Here is an 18,454-nt window from a genome sequence, read left to right on the forward strand (position 1 = left end):
TAGAATCGTTTTGTATACAAATGCTGTGGACGACATTATTAATTTTAGCTATTTACTGCATTCCAGGATGCCCCTGAGAGACAAGACAAACATCTTTGATGGAGCTTTTCTTATTCCTTCCATCCTGCATAGTGACTAGGAGCTCAGTAAGATTTCTTGTCACCTCAATTATTCACGACAAACCTCTTGTGACTCGTCTTGAGATTTGGATATCAGACTCCTGGCTTCTATAAGTATTTAATTGTTATAGCATCTCAGAGAAGCACTCAATTATTGAAACAAACCTTCCGAACGACGGAATACCTTGAACCAGAAGTTCCTAAAACAACGAACGTGTCTTACGATGTACGCGAAAAAAAAGAGCACCAACCAGCTGAAAACATTGACTACGCACCACTGTCCTTAAGCAAGCATTATTGCCAAAGGCACAAAAACGAATTGTTTTGTTTTTTTGCTTTTGCAGCTTATAATATAAAATAAAAAAAGTGAAAGCCGTTTACAACTCCCTGTAACACCGAATTAGAGCGCAGCCCTTGAGGAGGAGGAGGGAAGGGTACTGGGGGGGTGAAGTGACCTGGGGGGGTCACGTGACGATGCCGATGATGTCATCAGTGACGTCACTGATGACGTCATCAGTGACGATGACGATGCGGACTCTGATGACGTCATCAGCGATGATGACGATGACGATGCAGATGTTGGTGACGTCATCAGTGACGTCACTGATGACGTCATCCGTGATGATGACGATACAGATGCCGGTGACGTCACCAGTGACGTCACAAATGACGTCATCAGTGGTGATGACGATGACGATGCGGATGCCGGTGAGTTCATCAGTGACGTCACTGATGGCGTCATCAGTGATAATGACGATGACGATGCGGATGCCGGTGAGGTCATCAGTGACGTCACTGATGACGTCATCAGTGATGATGGCGATGACGATGCGGATGCCGGTAAGGTCATCAGTGACGTCACTGATGACGTCATCAGTGATGATGACGATGACGATGCGGATGCTGGTGACGTCATCAGTGATGATGGCGTCATCGGGGAGGTCACGTGACCTCGGCGGGGGGTCACGTGACCCTGGGGGCTGGTCACGTGACCTCGGGGGGGGGGGGGGGGGTCACGTGACCGGGGGGATCACGTGACCTCGGGGGGGGGGGGGGTCACGTGACTTTGGGTGTCACGTGACCTTGGGGGTCACGTGACCCTGGGGAAGGGGTCACGTGACCTTGGGATGACCTTGGGGGCCGCGTGACCTTGGGGTGACCTTGGATACGCCGACGCCGACGCCAACGCCGACGCCGACGCCGACGCCGCTCAAGCCGGGAACGGGCCCCTAAGAGCTGCGCTCTAAAAAGCGAAAATACCAACAATAACATAGGCGTTCCCGTGTACCATCAAAAAGATCTAGATCCTGAATGCCGGAGATGTTGTTATTAGTCCCTTGAAGAAATAAAGCTGTTCGAAGTGAGTCGATATTTCAACGAATCTGACAAGTATTCATTTAGGCTTCCAACATAACGGTGACGATAAAATGATCATGGTAATTTTGTACTTCGTGACGAAACGGCTTTGTTAATGCTCCGAGGACTAGGTTAGGCCGTGGGGGGATCGATTGTCCTCGTGTTACGCATAAACATTTCACCCTCTGCAGACCCGACATTGTACGACACTGCTTTGAAGTGCGCGGGGTACCCCTGGTAATGTCGCTCTTCAACGGATGAATACTTGTCACACACTCCTTTAAGAGAAAATCTATTTAACAATGAGAATTGTGAGCGCAGTTTGTGTATTTCTGTGCACTTACCTTGGGTCGATGGCTGAACGTCAGCCTCTACTTGGTGCAAGCATCGGTGACTTTCTGGTGCGCTGCCAGTGTCGCGTTGTGCTTCTGCTGGCAAGCGACTCGTTTGACTACCTGTCACCTTTGAAGTTCTCAGCGGGTGTCTTGGTTGAAGTTTGGGACAGCTTGACGCCCGAACGTGTCCAAACTCTCGAAGAGCTCTCGAATCTAAACGTGAGGGTCAGTGTTCTACTGGTGTCATCTTCACACGACGTCCAGCAGCACGTGATGGAAACAATCGGCGGACGTGTGGCGCACCTTCCCCTCGTCAAGTTTGTGTTTGTTTTTCATGAAAACCATGATCGGCTGTTTGAAGAATTCCCACGAAGTTCGTGTAACGTGATTCTCATCAACGAAACGACAGTAGACGTCACTTTATACCCTTACCGCGATTGCACGAAACGAACATTCATGGATTACAAAATATTTTTTAAGAACGCAACGAGAAAGGGTTGGTCTTCAATACGGCACAGATCCCTAATTGCGGGTACCGTATTCACAAAGATCGGTCCCGACATTACATCGTTGGTCGAGTATATTCCCTCAATCAGAGCTATTATAAAGGCACTAACACTAAACAATGTAACCCTGTCACTATACAAACCGACTTTGATTCCGCCCGACAAAGAATATTTGGTCACGTTTCTGCGACAACGAAAAACTGATATCACTATTTCGCCGGCACCGGTGGTCTTGGAGAAAAGCCTCGAAATTCATTTTGCATCTATCACGACCCCTAAATGCATCACTTTTTTTAGTCCAGAAAAAACAACCAAAACGCTTTCTCTCAAGAACAAGCTGATGGAATCAGCGTACTTCGTGTTACTTGTTCTGCTCAGTGCTCTCACCCTCTTGGCAATTTATTACGCACAAGGACGGCTTTTGGGGGAACTAACCGACATCACGGGAGCAACGTTCTTTCTTCTGTCCAGTATCCTGGCGAGGAGCGGTGTTGAGTTCCCAAGGACATCCGCATTCACGACTTGGATTTTGCTGGTAATTTGGATTTTTGCTTCCCTCGGTCTAAGCACGTACGTGACGTCCGTGATTGTGTCGCAAACAAGCTCACCACCCCTCGCGCGCGCCATCGAAACGATCGAACAACTCGAAGCGGCCGTGCGACGAGGCCGCATACTGCCATGCGCGATTGAAAAAAGCTCGCTCCTTGATGTGATTGAGTCCAGCCCCGGTGGCCTTACAGGAGCACTGAGACAACAGCTCCAAGCGTGCGGTGAGGACTGCCTCGAACGACCAGGAACGGGGAAGTGTGCTCGACTGGCTTCGCGAGGAACGCACGTCTACTTGAGGTTCCTGGATCCTTTTTTTCTCATGCTGGTTCCGACGTCGGGACTGGCGCCTTCCAGTGAGTGTATCGAGAGCCTCTACATGGCGCCGTACGTCTCCAAGGACTTTCCTTATAAGGACGAACTGTGGAGGCTCGGTAGGGTCGCCGACGAGACCGGGCATGGAAAGGCCGAGGAACAGAAACTCCTTTGGGAACTTTCGAAGAAGGGAAAGCACGCGGCGCTTGGAACAAGTGAGGCGAAGAGGGAGTTCAGTAGGGTTCCACTTGCCCAATACATGTGCATATACGCCTGTGGTTGCGCTGTCGCCACCATTGTCTTCGCACTCGAGATCCGCTGTAACTCCCTGCAATCCTCGAAATGATTGGTGTAATTGAGTGGTTTAGGGGCCGAGAAAACGTTTTGACCATAAAGATGAAGCATGCCAGGTGTCACCGAGCACGTTGTGAGCGTGTGAAACGTCATGCTGTGAGGCGCCTTTCTGACATTCATTTGAGGTGAAAACAATTTTACCGCGAACCGAGTACAGTAACATATCGCAAACGGTATGTTTCGATCTGCCATACACGTAATAGCATCTTTTGAATCTAGAGCTTTACGTGGGAGCCCCGCACGGACCTTGCTTGCTCGTGTTGCTGTTGGTAGCACCAGGCTGGAGAGTTAAGGCCCGTTCACACTCTTACAACCGAGTGCGACTGAGAGAGACCAAACCGGTTTTTAAGCCTCTTGCGATCTCTTAGGACCAGCTCCGCTCAGTGCATCCGGTCCCAAGAAGTTTTTCTCGGTCGTACTCGGTTGCAAGAGTGTGAACGCGCCTTTAGCGTCAGCAAAGAAGCGCGGCTCTTGGTTTGACGTAATAGCGCCCGCGTTCAGTCCCGTTGCGGCGCACTAGTGTGGGTGGAGACGGGGAAACTGGGAGAAGAGGGGGGAGATAAACGGTGCACTGACACCCCCCTCCCTTCCCCCTTCCCTCTGCAGCTAGAGAGGTTGTCAAAACATTTGCCTGGTCACCCGCCGGCTTGATTTGCTTACGAGATTGTAACACCCGTACCTTCAGGGGGCCCAACTTGCAAGATACAAAGATTACTGGGAAGGGTCGTGCCAAAGCGGCTGTTGCGAGTGATCGGAACCAATCCAAGGCCGTGTGAGTTTCCCGTGATCTTTGATAGAAAGCGCCAAGACGCGCGCAACGCGTCGTCACGTGCAACGTTCACAAAGCTGGATTGGCTGGGATGGCTCGTAGCGTCCGCTGCGGCCAGACGTAAGATGAAATGGTGGAGACATGGTCGTCGAGATAAATCCGGACTTTTCCCAGATGTCGTCTCTCAACAATGCATTGAAGCTAACCGGCCGTATTGCGCTTCTGCGGCCACGTGATTCGACAGCGGACCATCGCATGATAAACAGTTCGCGACTTGCTGAAGACAGAGCAGGGAGTATCCGGAGGGCTACAATACGTTATTCGCTTCGCGCCGGAAAGGCGTCTAAGCAAATTATTGCGTGGTATGGCTACAAGGAGACACAGGTTTACAGCATTGCGAAAGCGTTCAGACAATCTGTCAGCCAGGAAGACGTTACGGCAGACATTGCAAAGGACAGAAAAAAGGACGATATTCATTTTATATTTGTCTCTGTGTGTTTTCTTAAATACGGTGAAGTGTCTGGATTTATCTTGATGACCCTATATTTACACATATACAATAACAAAAAGAGCAAGGAGAACGGATTTTTTTTTTTTTGTACACGTCACCTTACCTCCCTGACTGGTTTGCTTGAGCTTGTTTTCTATTAAATGAATTATCAGTTGATAGTCAGCGCCCGAGTTCCGTACTCCTTTTGTCAGTCCGTTCCTTTTGTGCGGCCTATTTATATATATATTTTTTTTATAGTCATGAACCAACTCACCTACATCGCCACTTTACTTTAGGCCCTGCAGACCAAAAAAAAAATAATAAAGCATCATCTGTGTATATCCACCAGATGTGTTCCATCATAGATGACCGTAGCACGACAATTTGCCACTGCTTTAAGATACATAGGTCAACTATTACAGACCGTTTGATGCGTTGTTAGAGCACGTGTAATATAGAACGAAGAAATCAAGAACGCTTGTTTCTCCGCCTTTGAATATTATGTCAAGGTGCTTTTTAGAAACATTTTCGTATCTGCGATCCATATGCGTTTATAAAAGCTATCTTAGGTTTCAACAAAAATGTTTGATGGGAATGAAACTTTTATCTAAGCTGCTCGAAACAAGTGACTCAAAGGTATTGTAATGAAAACCGAGTAGCATGTTCATAAGTATTTTCTAGTTCGATTAAAACAAAAAAGGAAGAAGGAGATTTATATATATATATATATAATATGGTTAGTTTATTAGTCAGGTTTTTGCCCGTGGACTTCGTAAGTCAAGGGTAAATATGAGCGTGGTCGAGCAGATGTTTCAAGAAATAAGGTGCGAGCTAAACCTAGGAGTTTCAAGGAAAGCCCCGATTCACGTGCACCACGATTTCATAAACGAAGACCGCGCGTACAAAGCTTTGATCGCAGCGCAATGGCCGCGAGCGCACGCATACTCATAGCTTTGGCTAACACGACTTGCATGTACACAATTGGCTCTCTTTCCCTCTCAATCTCCATTTACAACGCCTACACACAGACCCGAACGCTGTTTGCGCGATTCCCGCCACCTGGACACTTCTTGGCTCAAAAGGCAGATGGAGCTACTAGAACAAGAGCTTCTTCATCGTAAAGAGAGATGGCGCCACAAGGTTCACGTTTTCTGCATATCCATTCCGCTTCAGGGAGAGCGCGCAATTTCAAACTCAACGTTCTGTCCAATCCATCCCGTGTTCCATGCCTTTCTGTTTTATACGCGCATTGGGAGCCATTGAATGCACGCGTGATCAGATTCACGCGAAATAATCCACTTCATCGACAAGCTTGTGGCAAGTGCCTGGAAAATTACTTACTTACGTGAAAGCGTTCATTCCCGGACTGGTTTCTTTCCAGCTACGTAAGGCCAAAAAAGATTTTAAAAGTGCGTGCACACACAACAATAAGGCAACACAAATAAACGGCATGAAAGAAAACAGCAGTTATCAGGAGGATAAAATCGAGAAAAAACGAAATAGAAAGTACAGAACGAATACGCATTTTTCTTGTCGATGAAGATCCTTTTATCTTCTCTAACGACTCCCTTTTTCATTTTCGCTCCCTCTCTTTCTTCCTCTCTCTCTCTCTTTACACTTCCCTGATACCGCAGAGGAAGTGAATGCGGGAAAACAACTAAAGGCTTGATTTAGCGCATTGAGGATAAGACATCGCATGATGAAAATGTCGTCATTACCTCGGCAGGGATGGGCAGTACTTCAAAGTCAAGTACTTTAAATACGTATTTGAAATACATTGAGAATTTTGTATTTTGTATTTAATAACAAATTGACTAACATATTTGTAAATTGTATCTAAATGCTGAAAATTTAGCATTTCAAATACTACCCCAGTACAATTTTGGCCACTGTAATTCACAGTCAAATGCGATATTATGCATTATCTGCGATGGGAGTCTTACGCAAAAAGCACGAAACTTCGTTGAGCTTTGCTCATAATAAACATGTCAGAAAAATAAAAGGAAGAGTAGAACAAGCAATGAACGGGGTGGATGCAAATATTGACTTGGCTGAACTGATTTAATTTGTTAGACGTCGGATTAACGACGTATTGTTTGAAAATGCTTTGTTCATTCAACTGAGCCTTTCAGTTTAAACTAGTACCCAATGCATTGTTTTCTGATGCTGTACCCGCCACTCTTATGATAAAAGGAAATTATTTTTAGAGTTGCAACTTTTTTTCAGCGCTTGATTATTATTGGTATATATAAGTTCCAGTCTTGATTTGGTCACGGTCTTTTTTTACTTGGGGTTATATTTAAGTCTCAGACGTGAGACTATGGGAACAAAATGTATTTTTGTATCAAATTATGTCGTTGTATATTTTGCATTTTCTATTTAAATACTTTCCTAAAAGAAGTAACTGGATTTGTAATTAAATGCATTTTGTCCAATTATTTTGTATTCGTATTTCGACACAGTTTTGTAATCATTTGGCCCTTCCCATCCTCGTAGTTATATAAGGACCTATCACAATTTTAAAAAAAAATAAAGAAAAGCTTTTTTTTTTGGTTAGGGACTAAGCAGAATACAGCTCTACGCATCACCTTCTTTGTGCATCTTTCTTTCATTCTTTCTCTCCATCCATCTTTGATCCTTTTTGCATTTTTTGTTTTCCAAGTTTTACAGCTGAGACGGCCTTTGAATGTTCCGTTGTGACGCCCATCAAAGGCGAGATAAGTACCGTACTTTTGGCTCTCCCTGACGAGCTGCTTGACATATAAATTGCTCTTGAATGTCGGGCGCTGGAATTCTAAATCAAGCACCTCTATTATTTGCTGCTCTCTGGCTCGGACCTTATCTTTTGTGTCGTGTTCGTTTTTGTTTGTCTGTTTTTATATTTGCTGTCTGTTCTAGTGTTCGCTTTTTTTTTTTTTTTTCGTTCGCTGGCTTGTTTGTTTGTTCTTCGATTTTTGTGCACAGAAAATACAATGATTTTCTTGTTCTCCGGTCCACGGGGTTATGGTACGGCCATTGGAACGCTACCAGAGAGACCCCCCTTCCCCCTCCCCCAACCACAGCACGCAGACGGACATACGTACTCGCGAGTTCTAATGGCGCAAGAAATGTGGTTGGCTGCAGACCTTCTGTAACCGGACGTATTCATTCTGAAACAGCACACCAGGGGGTTAGTTTTCTTTGCACGTTCACTGCGTGTACCATCACCTATCCGCGGTTGTTGAGCGCCAAAATGAGTCCATTGAGAAGCAATAATTAAAGTCATTGTATCCAGCATAAACTATTCGAAATGACCGGTTTGTACCATCTTTAATTTCAACAGTTTTCTGGCCAAGCGACTGGTCAGAATTTTAGCATGAATCGTGTAGCCCATCGTTACATTTTTTGTAGGCCGTCATTACATTTTTTGGGGTCTTTGGATGTTGGAATGAGAACTGTGTGCTCAGCAGTCCACTGTGCGTCATATCGTTCTGCTCGAAAGCTGATCCCTCCCTCTCCCTCCCCTCCCCCCCCCCCCCCCTTCTTCCGTCTTCTGGAGATCTGGCCCGCGGCAGCGAAGAGGTGGCCGACCCCTGTGCTAGACTATTCCCATGGTCCTTCCAGCCTTGAGCTGACAGAGCGATGGACGCTTCGAGCACGTGGGACCAGGTATACGTCGAGGGTTCGCCACTGCATCACGCCCCCGCCCGTACCATCATGCAGAAAGCGGAGTCCGCTGATGTAGAGAACATGTTCGATTGGTCCGTTGAGGGCGTGTTTCCTCCCACACTGTCAGTTTAGGGGGGAACGGTGTATAGCTGAATTCACAGATGTAAATACGCTTCTGGATGTCGTTTTATTTTTAAGCTAGGGCGAACTTTTGTCAATTTTCACTGGCCTACGGTATTTTGTTTGCTAGACCTGCTTCCTGTTACTTTTGACTAAACGTTAAGTGTTATTCAAGTTGTCATTCGAGTAAACGTTATGCGACGACGTCTAGCGTAAATGAAATTCAACTGGTCTTTGTAATCACTCCTGAGCCATAGCCTGAGGTTTTACCTTCTTTTTTTTTCCCCTGAGACTTCCACATTAGAATTTTCGTTTCGCCTTAAGATCTAAAGTTCTAAACCGCGTATTAATAAATCACTCATTTCGCAGTTTCGGAATGTTTCCTTTGAGATCAATCAATGTGTTGCAGAGGTCTAAGCAACGGTATATAAGCTCAGATAGTTGAAGATGGCTTGTTGCCGATCACATACCGGCAGGAAGCTGCCAACTACTGCTGGAAGCGTGAACTCGCCTCTAAACGTCGCTCTTCATCATTATCTGTTTCGCAGTCAACATATTTTCGCTGCGGTGTTGTTTTACGAAAACAGTACCCCGTGAAGCATCGGCGGCTGCGTCGAGTCACATCGAGAGCTTTCCTTGTTCTAACACTTCCTACCGCATTCGTGCTTTGTTGTCAATGTATTGTTTATTAGTATAGCTTGCTACCATAAAAATGACCATTGTCGTTTGACTACAAAAAGCTCCGGGCCTACGCTCAGTTTTGTAAACTTGCCTGGATTCATTCGACGCTTCGGCACACTCGTTCGGCAAGTGCACTGGCTTAAAAGGTGCCAAGTCAAACTGACTTTTGTTTTTCGGTGTTTGCTAGCTTTGTGGGGTGAGGATGTATGCACGCTCCCGGCAGAGCGCTTGAACTTTCCCGGTCCGGCAGGTGAGAAAGGCGCGCCTCCGCGCGGTGTAATTATCAGCTAAACAGGCCGTGATGAATGGTTCCTTTGCCTTCTCGCTCTTGCTTCTCCAAAAAACGTGCTTTGTTTTCTTCTTTTCTTTTTTTCGTCTCACCTTCCCTTTTGAAGCAGGGATGCGCGTCATTGGGAGTCGGCCTTTGGCTAATGGGAGTAAAAAAGCAGCGACGGCGGCAGGGGCCCAGAGCCAATAAATAGTGTATTTTATATACGTTCTTGACACAATATATGTATATAGAAAGAAAAAGCTTTTAATTGTGCCGGTCGCCAGATCCTAAAGAGCTACGACTTGTGGGTGATATTAAGGGGAGCAACACCAGTCTCCAGGAGTGTACTGTGACTGTGCCTCACCTTATGTCTTAGTTGCCTCGTTTACTTGCATTAGTAGTGGCTCTCAGGCTGAAGAATAAACCAATAATAATAATTGTACTGCTTGTTTTAATATAACAGGCATTGAATACCTGTAGTGTGTAGGCTGGCAGAAGCGGATCTGACACTATAAAACGAGCCAGAAAAGTCAGCGCCTGCACATAGAAAGCTAAAAATTTCACCAGATGTGCACTGAGCAGGCTAGTTTTAACGCGTGAAATTGCAAAGTGTAGTTTCCTCCATACAAAAATGAAAGCGAGAAACTTGCCAGACGACCGAGTCAGCGACGCCATTAACTTGAGGCGCCATATACCGATAGGCGCAGCGAGCAGAGAACAAAACGCGTCATTTGCTTGCCGCGCTAAAAAAAAAAAAAAAAAAAAAGAAATTGTTTTCTTTTTGTTTTTTTACGCAAATTACGAAAAAACAGGTTATATCAACTTGATTCTCTTGCCTAATACAACGAGCGATCCTCGTTTATCACTCAAAACATGCCCGACGCTACATATTGCCCAGCGATATACGGCCGGAAAACGAAGCCAGTGAGGGCTGTATCGCAATTGATGGAAATCACAGTAACTCCCAACATTTTCTTCCAAGGTGATCATCATTTCCTTGCTGTCTGAACAATACTGTGTTCTCCCCTAAACTGAGACTGGTGCAAAATACGTCCGTGTAAACGAGTTCCTCGCTTTCCTACCGAAAAATCCAGTTTAACTTTTCACCGTCCGAATTATGGAACTGGAAATCTAACTGGGATGGTTTCTGGGAACCTGAAATCCTGATTGCAGACAAGGGAATAATTTCTAAAAACCTGAAATCCAGATAGAATTCAGGTAGATTTCCTGTTCCATAATAGGTAGGGCATATTCACGTGCAGAGAGCCGGGTCCGGTGATAAAAGAGAGGCGGGTGATTGGTCCGTTGGGCACGTACTCCCAACCGCACTATTAGCTTAGGTGTGCTTTTTTCACGCAAAAAGATGAGAGAAATTCAGCACCGAGAACTGAATCCTTTATTTAAATTATCTCGACGTGGTAGGGCACGCGGTTCAAAGCGAGACCCCCCCCCCCCCCCCCCCCCCCCGATACTTTCAGTGTACAATAGATGACGCAATGTATTGCGGACTATAATTCACAAGGCGACTAAGTCCAGAAAATGTGAGCCCGAGCCGGATTTTAATTCGAACGGACTCATAAAAAGGGCGGGGGGTTCGACCAGTGCTATCTTTCCCGTGTCCTTTTCAGGCTCGAGGAACATGAGATGAGCGGGTAATCTTCACGGTAAGTTGGCTAATTATCTCAAATCTGTGAATTTAACTTTTTTTTTTAATTTATTGAGCTTAGGGGTCGTGTTACGATTGTAGTATCAAAGGCCAAGCTTGTTTAAAATAATTGCAAAAATGTAATACCTTTTTAGATATTCATTTTGTTTATTTTCACATTTCTCAGTCCGATTTCCAAATTGCGCGCAGGAAGAGCACCTCCAGCCGTGCCTCAAGCCAACCCCTTCTCCTGCGCATCCGTTTCGTGACCTGAACATAGCTATGCCAGCGCGCAGAAAATCGACAGTCGGCTGTGCGCTGGGCTTTGCTGTGCCAACGCGCTAGCAGGGTGGCCTAGAACTTCGGTTAAAAATATTGTACGAATACTACTTACCCGTGCATGACGACGACGTAATTCATTGAATTTTATTTTTTATTACAGAAAGTCCATATAACAACTCTTGACTCCTAGGTTCATCTATACAGCTAGAACGATCGAAAACACTCCTAAATAGTAGCAACTCTGTCATTTTCACAATTATTCAGCTTAACCTCCTTTAGACGCTATAACACAGAAGCGCTCGTCTGCAATCACATATATTTTATTTTGAAACATACCTTTTATATGTTCATGCTTACAAGTTACCACACAACTAGAAAATGTGGGAAATTGTATTTTATGCGTAAAGCCTGCCAGGTAGTTCCCTGAAAGATAAAATGATTTGGACCTCCCATCCCAGGTTGGTCGAGAACTTTTATATTTAAGAAAATGTACGAAAATGAGCGACGTTGCGCTAGTTGTATAAGGGGTAATTCGTTTTATTTTAAAAGCTAGTTTTAAGAAAGGGAAACAAGCAAATGAGTAGACGAAATGTGACTGATCGACGATACGTGTCCTGTCAAGAGGCTATCATGTAATAAATTAGCGTGAAAAAAAATGCATGGTTCGTCCAAGGCGGTCATTACCCAGAGGCTAGGTACAGAAATGGCGTGGCCCCTTTCCATTTTTTTCAAGCAATCCAAACTTTTTTTTAGGCACAGACAGCTTTCCCTTTTTAGCCGGACCAGGCATCCTGCACGAAGGCATATTTTTTCTCCTTGCACACATTATGGAGGAGAATGTTACTCAACGCGAGGTGAGGATGAGTTTAAGCGCTGTTTCATGCGTGTTCTCGCTTGCACAAGGGTCTTACTCTTCAAAAAACGGGCAGCGGAGTTAGTGTCAGGGCACGGACAACTTTTCGTTGATCGTGTAACCGTAAGAACTGAGCAACGTGCTGGGGCGAAATAAGCTCTTTCACCCAAACTTCAGCGTGCATCGCCACAACAATTGCGTTGGAAGGTGCATTTCCCCTCAATCTAGACTCGTATATGTCAGATGATGAAACACTGCATCGTAAAGAAGTGTATTCCCCCCCCCCCCCCCCCAAAAAAAAATGTTCTCTGCAGTATTCATGCACATTTGAATGTCTTCATAAAGGAAGAGGTGCAATATTTAGCTACGCGTTCAGAAGAGGGGCCTTGGACGACGGAGCTGCTAAATCACAGTGGGTGATGTCGACATGGGTTATCTCAATGTCGTAATCATTTGCGTTCTAAATTCAGCAATAAAATATTCTGGACATATAATGCAACTAGAGCGCATAAAGGTAAAAAAAAAATTGTAAAAAACTTACGCTACCCGTAAGTTGAAACACTTCAACAGCTAATGTGTGACGTCGGAGCTGCTAATGTGTCATTTCGGAGCAGAGGGACTGAATCAACGGTAAAGGTGCGAGCACGCACCATAGAGTCCGCATAGGCGTTTCGTATTAAACCGAGTAACATACCGGACGAGAATTCCATACCGTTTTGGAACCAATGAGGGTGTATTAAGTAGAGAGCATTTTGTAAACCTGCTAAACAATTTTATTGGACACACACACACACACACACACACACTCACACACACACACACACGCGCACGCACGCACGCACGCACGCAAACACACACATACATACATACACACACACACACACACAAACTGGGACTGCCTCGTGGTAATGGAAGAACACTTCAAAAATCGCGCGTCCAAGTTTGATACCCAGGGAACGACGAAACTGCATGCGTATACGTGAACCGTTCCCCGTCGTTGGAGTGTCTGCTTGAACGTTTTACGCAATGTTATTGGACACAAACTCACACCGCCTTATGGTCACTGAAGAACACTTCCAAAATCGCGCTCTCAAGTATCAAGCGTGTAGTTCCACCTAATTTCACACCCATGGGTTTCGCCGGCTTAGCGTTATCCGTTTTATCGCCCGAGAACCTTTCTGGCATAATCTGCGAAAACGCTTTGTTTTTCTTGTTTTCCATTATCAGCAGTCTCGTGCTTGTGTTTCTACGCGCCGTCAGGTTGTCACGTGACATTCAGGCGTCACCTCACGTCATTACATCACGTGAATCACGGTGTCACCTCACGTCATTAAGTCGCGTGGCGTCACTGTGCAACGTCACTTGACATAATAACGTCACATCAATCGTCACAGTGTAAGCACCAGGTAACGGGTGACGCATTAATGTGATTAATGCGAAGTTGCAGGCGAGCTCAACAGAATCTACGATAGTTTATTCTCTCCAGCACGTCTGCAACTTAGCATTAATTGCTTTAACATCATAACCTTAAAATGCTGAAGTTCACCCTTGTTGGTTGTAGACCGGTGGCAGCTGATAAAACCCGTTTGCTCTACTCGTCTACCTCCTGGTTAGCTCAGTCGATAGAGCTCTCCACTCGAAATGGAGAGATCCCCGGTTCGATACCAGGACCAGGCAGATTTTTTCAGCCCGCAAAAGTCACTTAGCTTTGCTTGGAGATTTGTGTCTGTCCTTTGACCCCCTCGTTTTCGGGTACCTTCCCGTACCTTCGGTGACTTCGGGAAGGGGGGGGGGGGAGGTCACGTGACCCCCCCCCCTCCCCGGGAGGTCCCGAGGTCACGTGACCCCCCTCTCAGTACCCTTCCCTACTCCTCCTCAAGAGCTGCGCTCTAATTCTGCGTTACAGGGAGTTGTAAACGGCTTTCACTTTTTTTATCGTACCTTTAAATGGCGTTGAGAATACTCACTCACCTTTCTGAAACGGGTTATTCCCCTAAAACGGCCAATTTCAAATCAGAACCAATTCTTTTAGTTGTCGTCACCACCGGCGCGGTGTGTCACGTGTGAAAATTTCGCGTCCCTAACTCACTGGTAGCGCTTCAGACGTCTCCGAGTTGCGTGAGTTGTTTGCCCGTTTCGAGGGCCGGGCGCGGTTCGAGCAATTCGTGTCGCCCTAGGGGAGAGCTAGGGAATAACTCGCCACTAGTGATGACGTCAGGGGGGCAGGCCTTGTTTTGTGGTCTGGAATGGTTCACTCCCTCGAACCGCGCCTGCTCCATTCATCTCTCACATGCACTCCGCCTAATCGGGAACAACTTTGTCTGACGCTGAAGTCAAATCCATGGATACCCGTGCGCTCATGCACCTTGATAGCTGATCAAAGCTGTGCACGCACAGTCTTCACTTTTTCTCAAAGTGCAGCTGTGCACGCGGAATTCAAACCGGTGGTGACTGATGTCTGCCAGACTTCATTTTCTACGATCTATTAGCAGTGCGACCTCAGCTTTATGGCTTTCAACTAGCTACGTTGAAACATCTCTGAGATTTTATACATCTTTCACACAATTAACAAACAAAGAGTGTTTTAATAAAAAATAAATCAAGCGCAAAAGTTGAAGTTTATGTTACTATTGCTACGGAATCCTTTAACAATCAAACCAAAATTCACAAAAAGAAAAGAAAAGATTGCCTGGTGTTACACGCAGGCAAAATAGGTTGTACATGGGCATTGATGCGTGGTCTAGTTTTTTCTTCAGTCAACCCGCTATATTTTCAGTAGGGTGAAGGAAGAAATAAGTAGAACAACAAATTGTTTTCAAGTAAAATGTTGAGAACAAAACTTTGGAAGAACACAGGAACGCTCTTGGGAGACGGCGGGAGTGTTAGAGCAGTGCTGCCCTTGTCAGCAGCCGACGTGGCGTCTGCTTTGAAGTCCACTTGCGGCCATTGGCTCTCAAGCTAATTTCGACGCAATAACTCTCGCTTTGCGCAGAAGCTTGTTTTCAAAGACGAGGTTTGTTGGTGTAAAGTCCATCGTAACGCAGTCCTTTTCACTGTCCAAGGAAGGTCGCCCTCAACACCGAAATGGAATGACGGAAGAACATTCCGCCGCCGACATCTCAAGTCACTTCCTTTCCAAGCGAGTTAAAGTTTGTGTGTTGACGAGTCAAGCATGACACGCAGCTCAAGGTTGCGGTGAATCACTGGATGTCCAGATACTTTAAACGGATACTTTAACTAACTTAAGGTATCCCCTATTGGAGTTGTTGACCGATCCGCTACCGCATTTTAGTGAAATGTCTTAGGAAAAGACTGCGTTAAGAGAACAAAATTAAATAGCGTGCATCTGTTTTTGTCGAGTTAATTGGCTATCAAAGTTTTAGTACTGCGTATAGAAGCAAATTCAAACGCACAGTGCTTGGGTTTGATCGTGCACACAATACTAAAATTTGCTATGATATACGGATATTGGTATGACTATTATTTTTTCCGCGATATTCCGAAATGTAACTTTCTGTTTTGATTTTAAAAAGGCAACGCCTAAAAACAAAGGCCATCTTTTGTCAGTCCTGCCCCTTCGTCTGCGTTGATAAGGTATTTTATGCGGTCGAACAGAAATAATGGCATGCTAACGCGCACTCATCCTCCGATCAAAGTTAGAAATTTCACGCAAACTCTGAAGCCGTTTTAATAAGGCGACTAACACACACCCCGCAATCCGTTATCACTCAAAATTTTCTGCGGATCCTACTGAGATACAAATTAAAGTATGTAACACGAGATGAAATAAATTACAGGAACGAAGAAAGAAAGCTATTATGCCGATGAATTGCTGAAGAAAACACACTTGTGTAACGGATTCATCGGTGTACCCATGGCACACTTGAACGCTTCTGCGAAAGGGGGAAACTGTTTCAGGGGCAGGTTGCACTCGCTCTCGCTATCCTCTCGACTCAGAGAGCACAGTCCGTTGCAATGTGTCATAAAAAGGATCTGGTCTTCGGTGAACTCCTTGAGGCCCCGCAGTCGGAAATCTGCAAACGGCACGTCTTGGTCCTCAATAGCCTGCTTGAGGGCCGAGTAAGACACCTCGAGTGCCACTACGGTGGGAAAAGCAGACTCGCCAGTCTTGGTGCAATTTGCTCTGGCCGCGTACGCTGATAAGATGGCTGAGTCTACCCATTTGACGGCGTTACTGCGGTCGTTAATTTTTATTCCCAATGGATCGAACGCTTTGACCACTTGCCTTGCTAGCGAGATCCCAATGCCACCGTATGTCATAGCGAGCGTGCCGTTCACGTAGAACCTGGGAGCGTCAACGCCTCCAGGGGCTACGCTGATTTGATTGAGATGATACAGGTAAGAAAGAAAGCCCGAAGGCGGCGCTATCTGTTTCGAATGAATGACATTGATGGGGTCCCGCTTGATCAGTGCATGCATGTTTTCTGTGACAGTCCCGAGGTTTTCGGCGAACGAGTCCGTCATATTTCCGAGACGGCTGTATACCAACGATGACGTCTCGCCGCCGAAGTCGTCGTCGATCGGCCAGACGTCGAGGTACATGTCCTCTAACTTGTCCAGTGCCAGAATTTTAATTTTGTTGTTAATCCACGGCGAGGAATGAATTTTGGACTTGGCGGATTTGGTGAGATTACGAACCATGTCATGAACATAAAGCTGCGCAGTTCTCGAAAACTTTGCCTGCAGGTACTCTGTCGCCCCCAGCAAGCCCAAAGCAGCGTTCACGTACTCCAAGCATACGACTGGTTTGTAACGGTTGACGGCATCGGCTTTCCCGAATCGAATTGTGGGGGAGCTTGAGACCGCCCACAGGTATGACTGAATGAAGATCCAGGCGAAGCCGACGACGAGCTGCTCTGCGGGGTGGTTCTTGAGCAGCTCTCCGATCTTGCGAAGTAACCTGGCGTCTTCAAGAATGACGATCTGCTCCAGCGTGAAGGGAGGCTCCGGCTCTGAATAGTTGTTGAGAAACTGGAGCCATTGCTCCGGTTCGACCGTAGGAGTGAAGTTTTGCATGGATTGGAGTGGAACGGCCAGTTGCTCCGGCACCCCTTGCCTAACGTATAGTGCGGCAGCGAGGATAACACGTTCAGCCGCCATAAGCTCTCGCAGATTGGTATCCGGAGATGCGCCGAGTATCTTGTAGTGCTCCTGCACGTATCTCTGGAAAGCGGTGATGGACATTGTGTTAACTAGCGGTTTCTGGAAGCTGGTGGCGATGGTGCCCTCGCTGAATAACAGCGTCCTGTTCCGACGCCTTGACGCTGGAATGACACGAACATTAAGGAGGAAGTTAAAGTTCCACCTGATGGACAGCTTTAAAAGAAGGTCCAATGGATGTACGAACGTCTGACGTTTTTCTGGCCACAAAATGCCGATGTCTTCCTTTATCCCTTTGAAAATCGCCACGTCTTTAATGTATGAAGATGTTGGGGTGTTGCATGTCCGAAAGAGCTTCTTCGGCACGTTTGGCTGGGGGTCTTCTCGAAGCAACATTTGAATGACAAATGCGTACACTCTGAGGGTGACGTCATCCGCGGTGGAAGTCGTCACTATGGCTTGTGAGCCATTCCAGGAGCCGCAGACGAACTTGTAAAAATTATCGCAAGGATTGACCGCGGGGTCCATGGCCCTCTTCAAGATGACAGCGTGAATGCGGCAGTCTTCCGTTTCGCAGTATTCTGTTTTTCTCCTGTGGCCCCTGAGCGCACCGAGAATCACAATTATTACGATGATACAGGCACTCACGCATAGGACGGAACACACGAGAAACCTTGGGTTGCTCATCAGTTCACGTTCCGTCATGCTCTTGCTTAAAGGCGGTGATAAGGACTTCAGCTTGGAGATGTCCTGAAAAGACACAGGAAGGCATTAGTTTCGTAGACTTCGGCTTTTCTTCCCCGTAGCCTGTTGGATATAGGCAACTCCAATAATCGCCTTCTGCGTGCCGTAATGTTTGTCTGCTGGGCACTGGAGCACGCTTCGGGCGTGCGCGCTTGCTCCCTTCTGCCGATGATCAGACGCCGCGCATGCCCCCCCTCCCCCCAACCAAGCCCCGTGACTCAGCGGTTTATGCCTAGGTTATATGCGTTAGAAAGGTGTTAAAGGGGCGCAGTTTCGAAGCCAGAAAATAGTGCCAACTA

At 46.3% G+C, this 18,454-nt stretch overlaps 1 protein-coding gene and 1 non-coding gene across 2 annotated transcripts; one reads left to right on the forward strand and one right to left on the reverse strand.

Moving 5' to 3' along the window:
* The first annotated feature begins 13,894 nt into the window (after positions 1-13,894).
* On the forward strand, positions 13,895-13,967 carry Trnas-cga. Its single transcript has one exon. It is a non-coding gene; the product is annotated as a tRNA-Ser (tRNA).
* A 2,139-nt stretch (positions 13,968-16,106) lies between these two features.
* Positions 16,107-18,167, reverse strand: LOC120837048 (neprilysin-1-like; the record flags this gene model as incomplete). Its single annotated transcript, XM_040206212.1, has 1 exon — positions 16,107-18,167. A coding segment is annotated over one exon (2,061 nt), but the record flags the coding sequence as incomplete, so codon positions are not given.
* Positions 18,168-18,454: the final 287 nt, after the last annotated feature.

This window comes from Ixodes scapularis, unplaced genomic scaffold, assembly GCF_016920785.2.
Source record: "Ixodes scapularis isolate PalLabHiFi unplaced genomic scaffold, ASM1692078v2 PGA_scaffold2__306_contigs__length_199485367, whole genome shotgun sequence".
NCBI lineage: Eukaryota > Metazoa > Arthropoda > Arachnida > Ixodida > Ixodidae > Ixodes > Ixodes scapularis.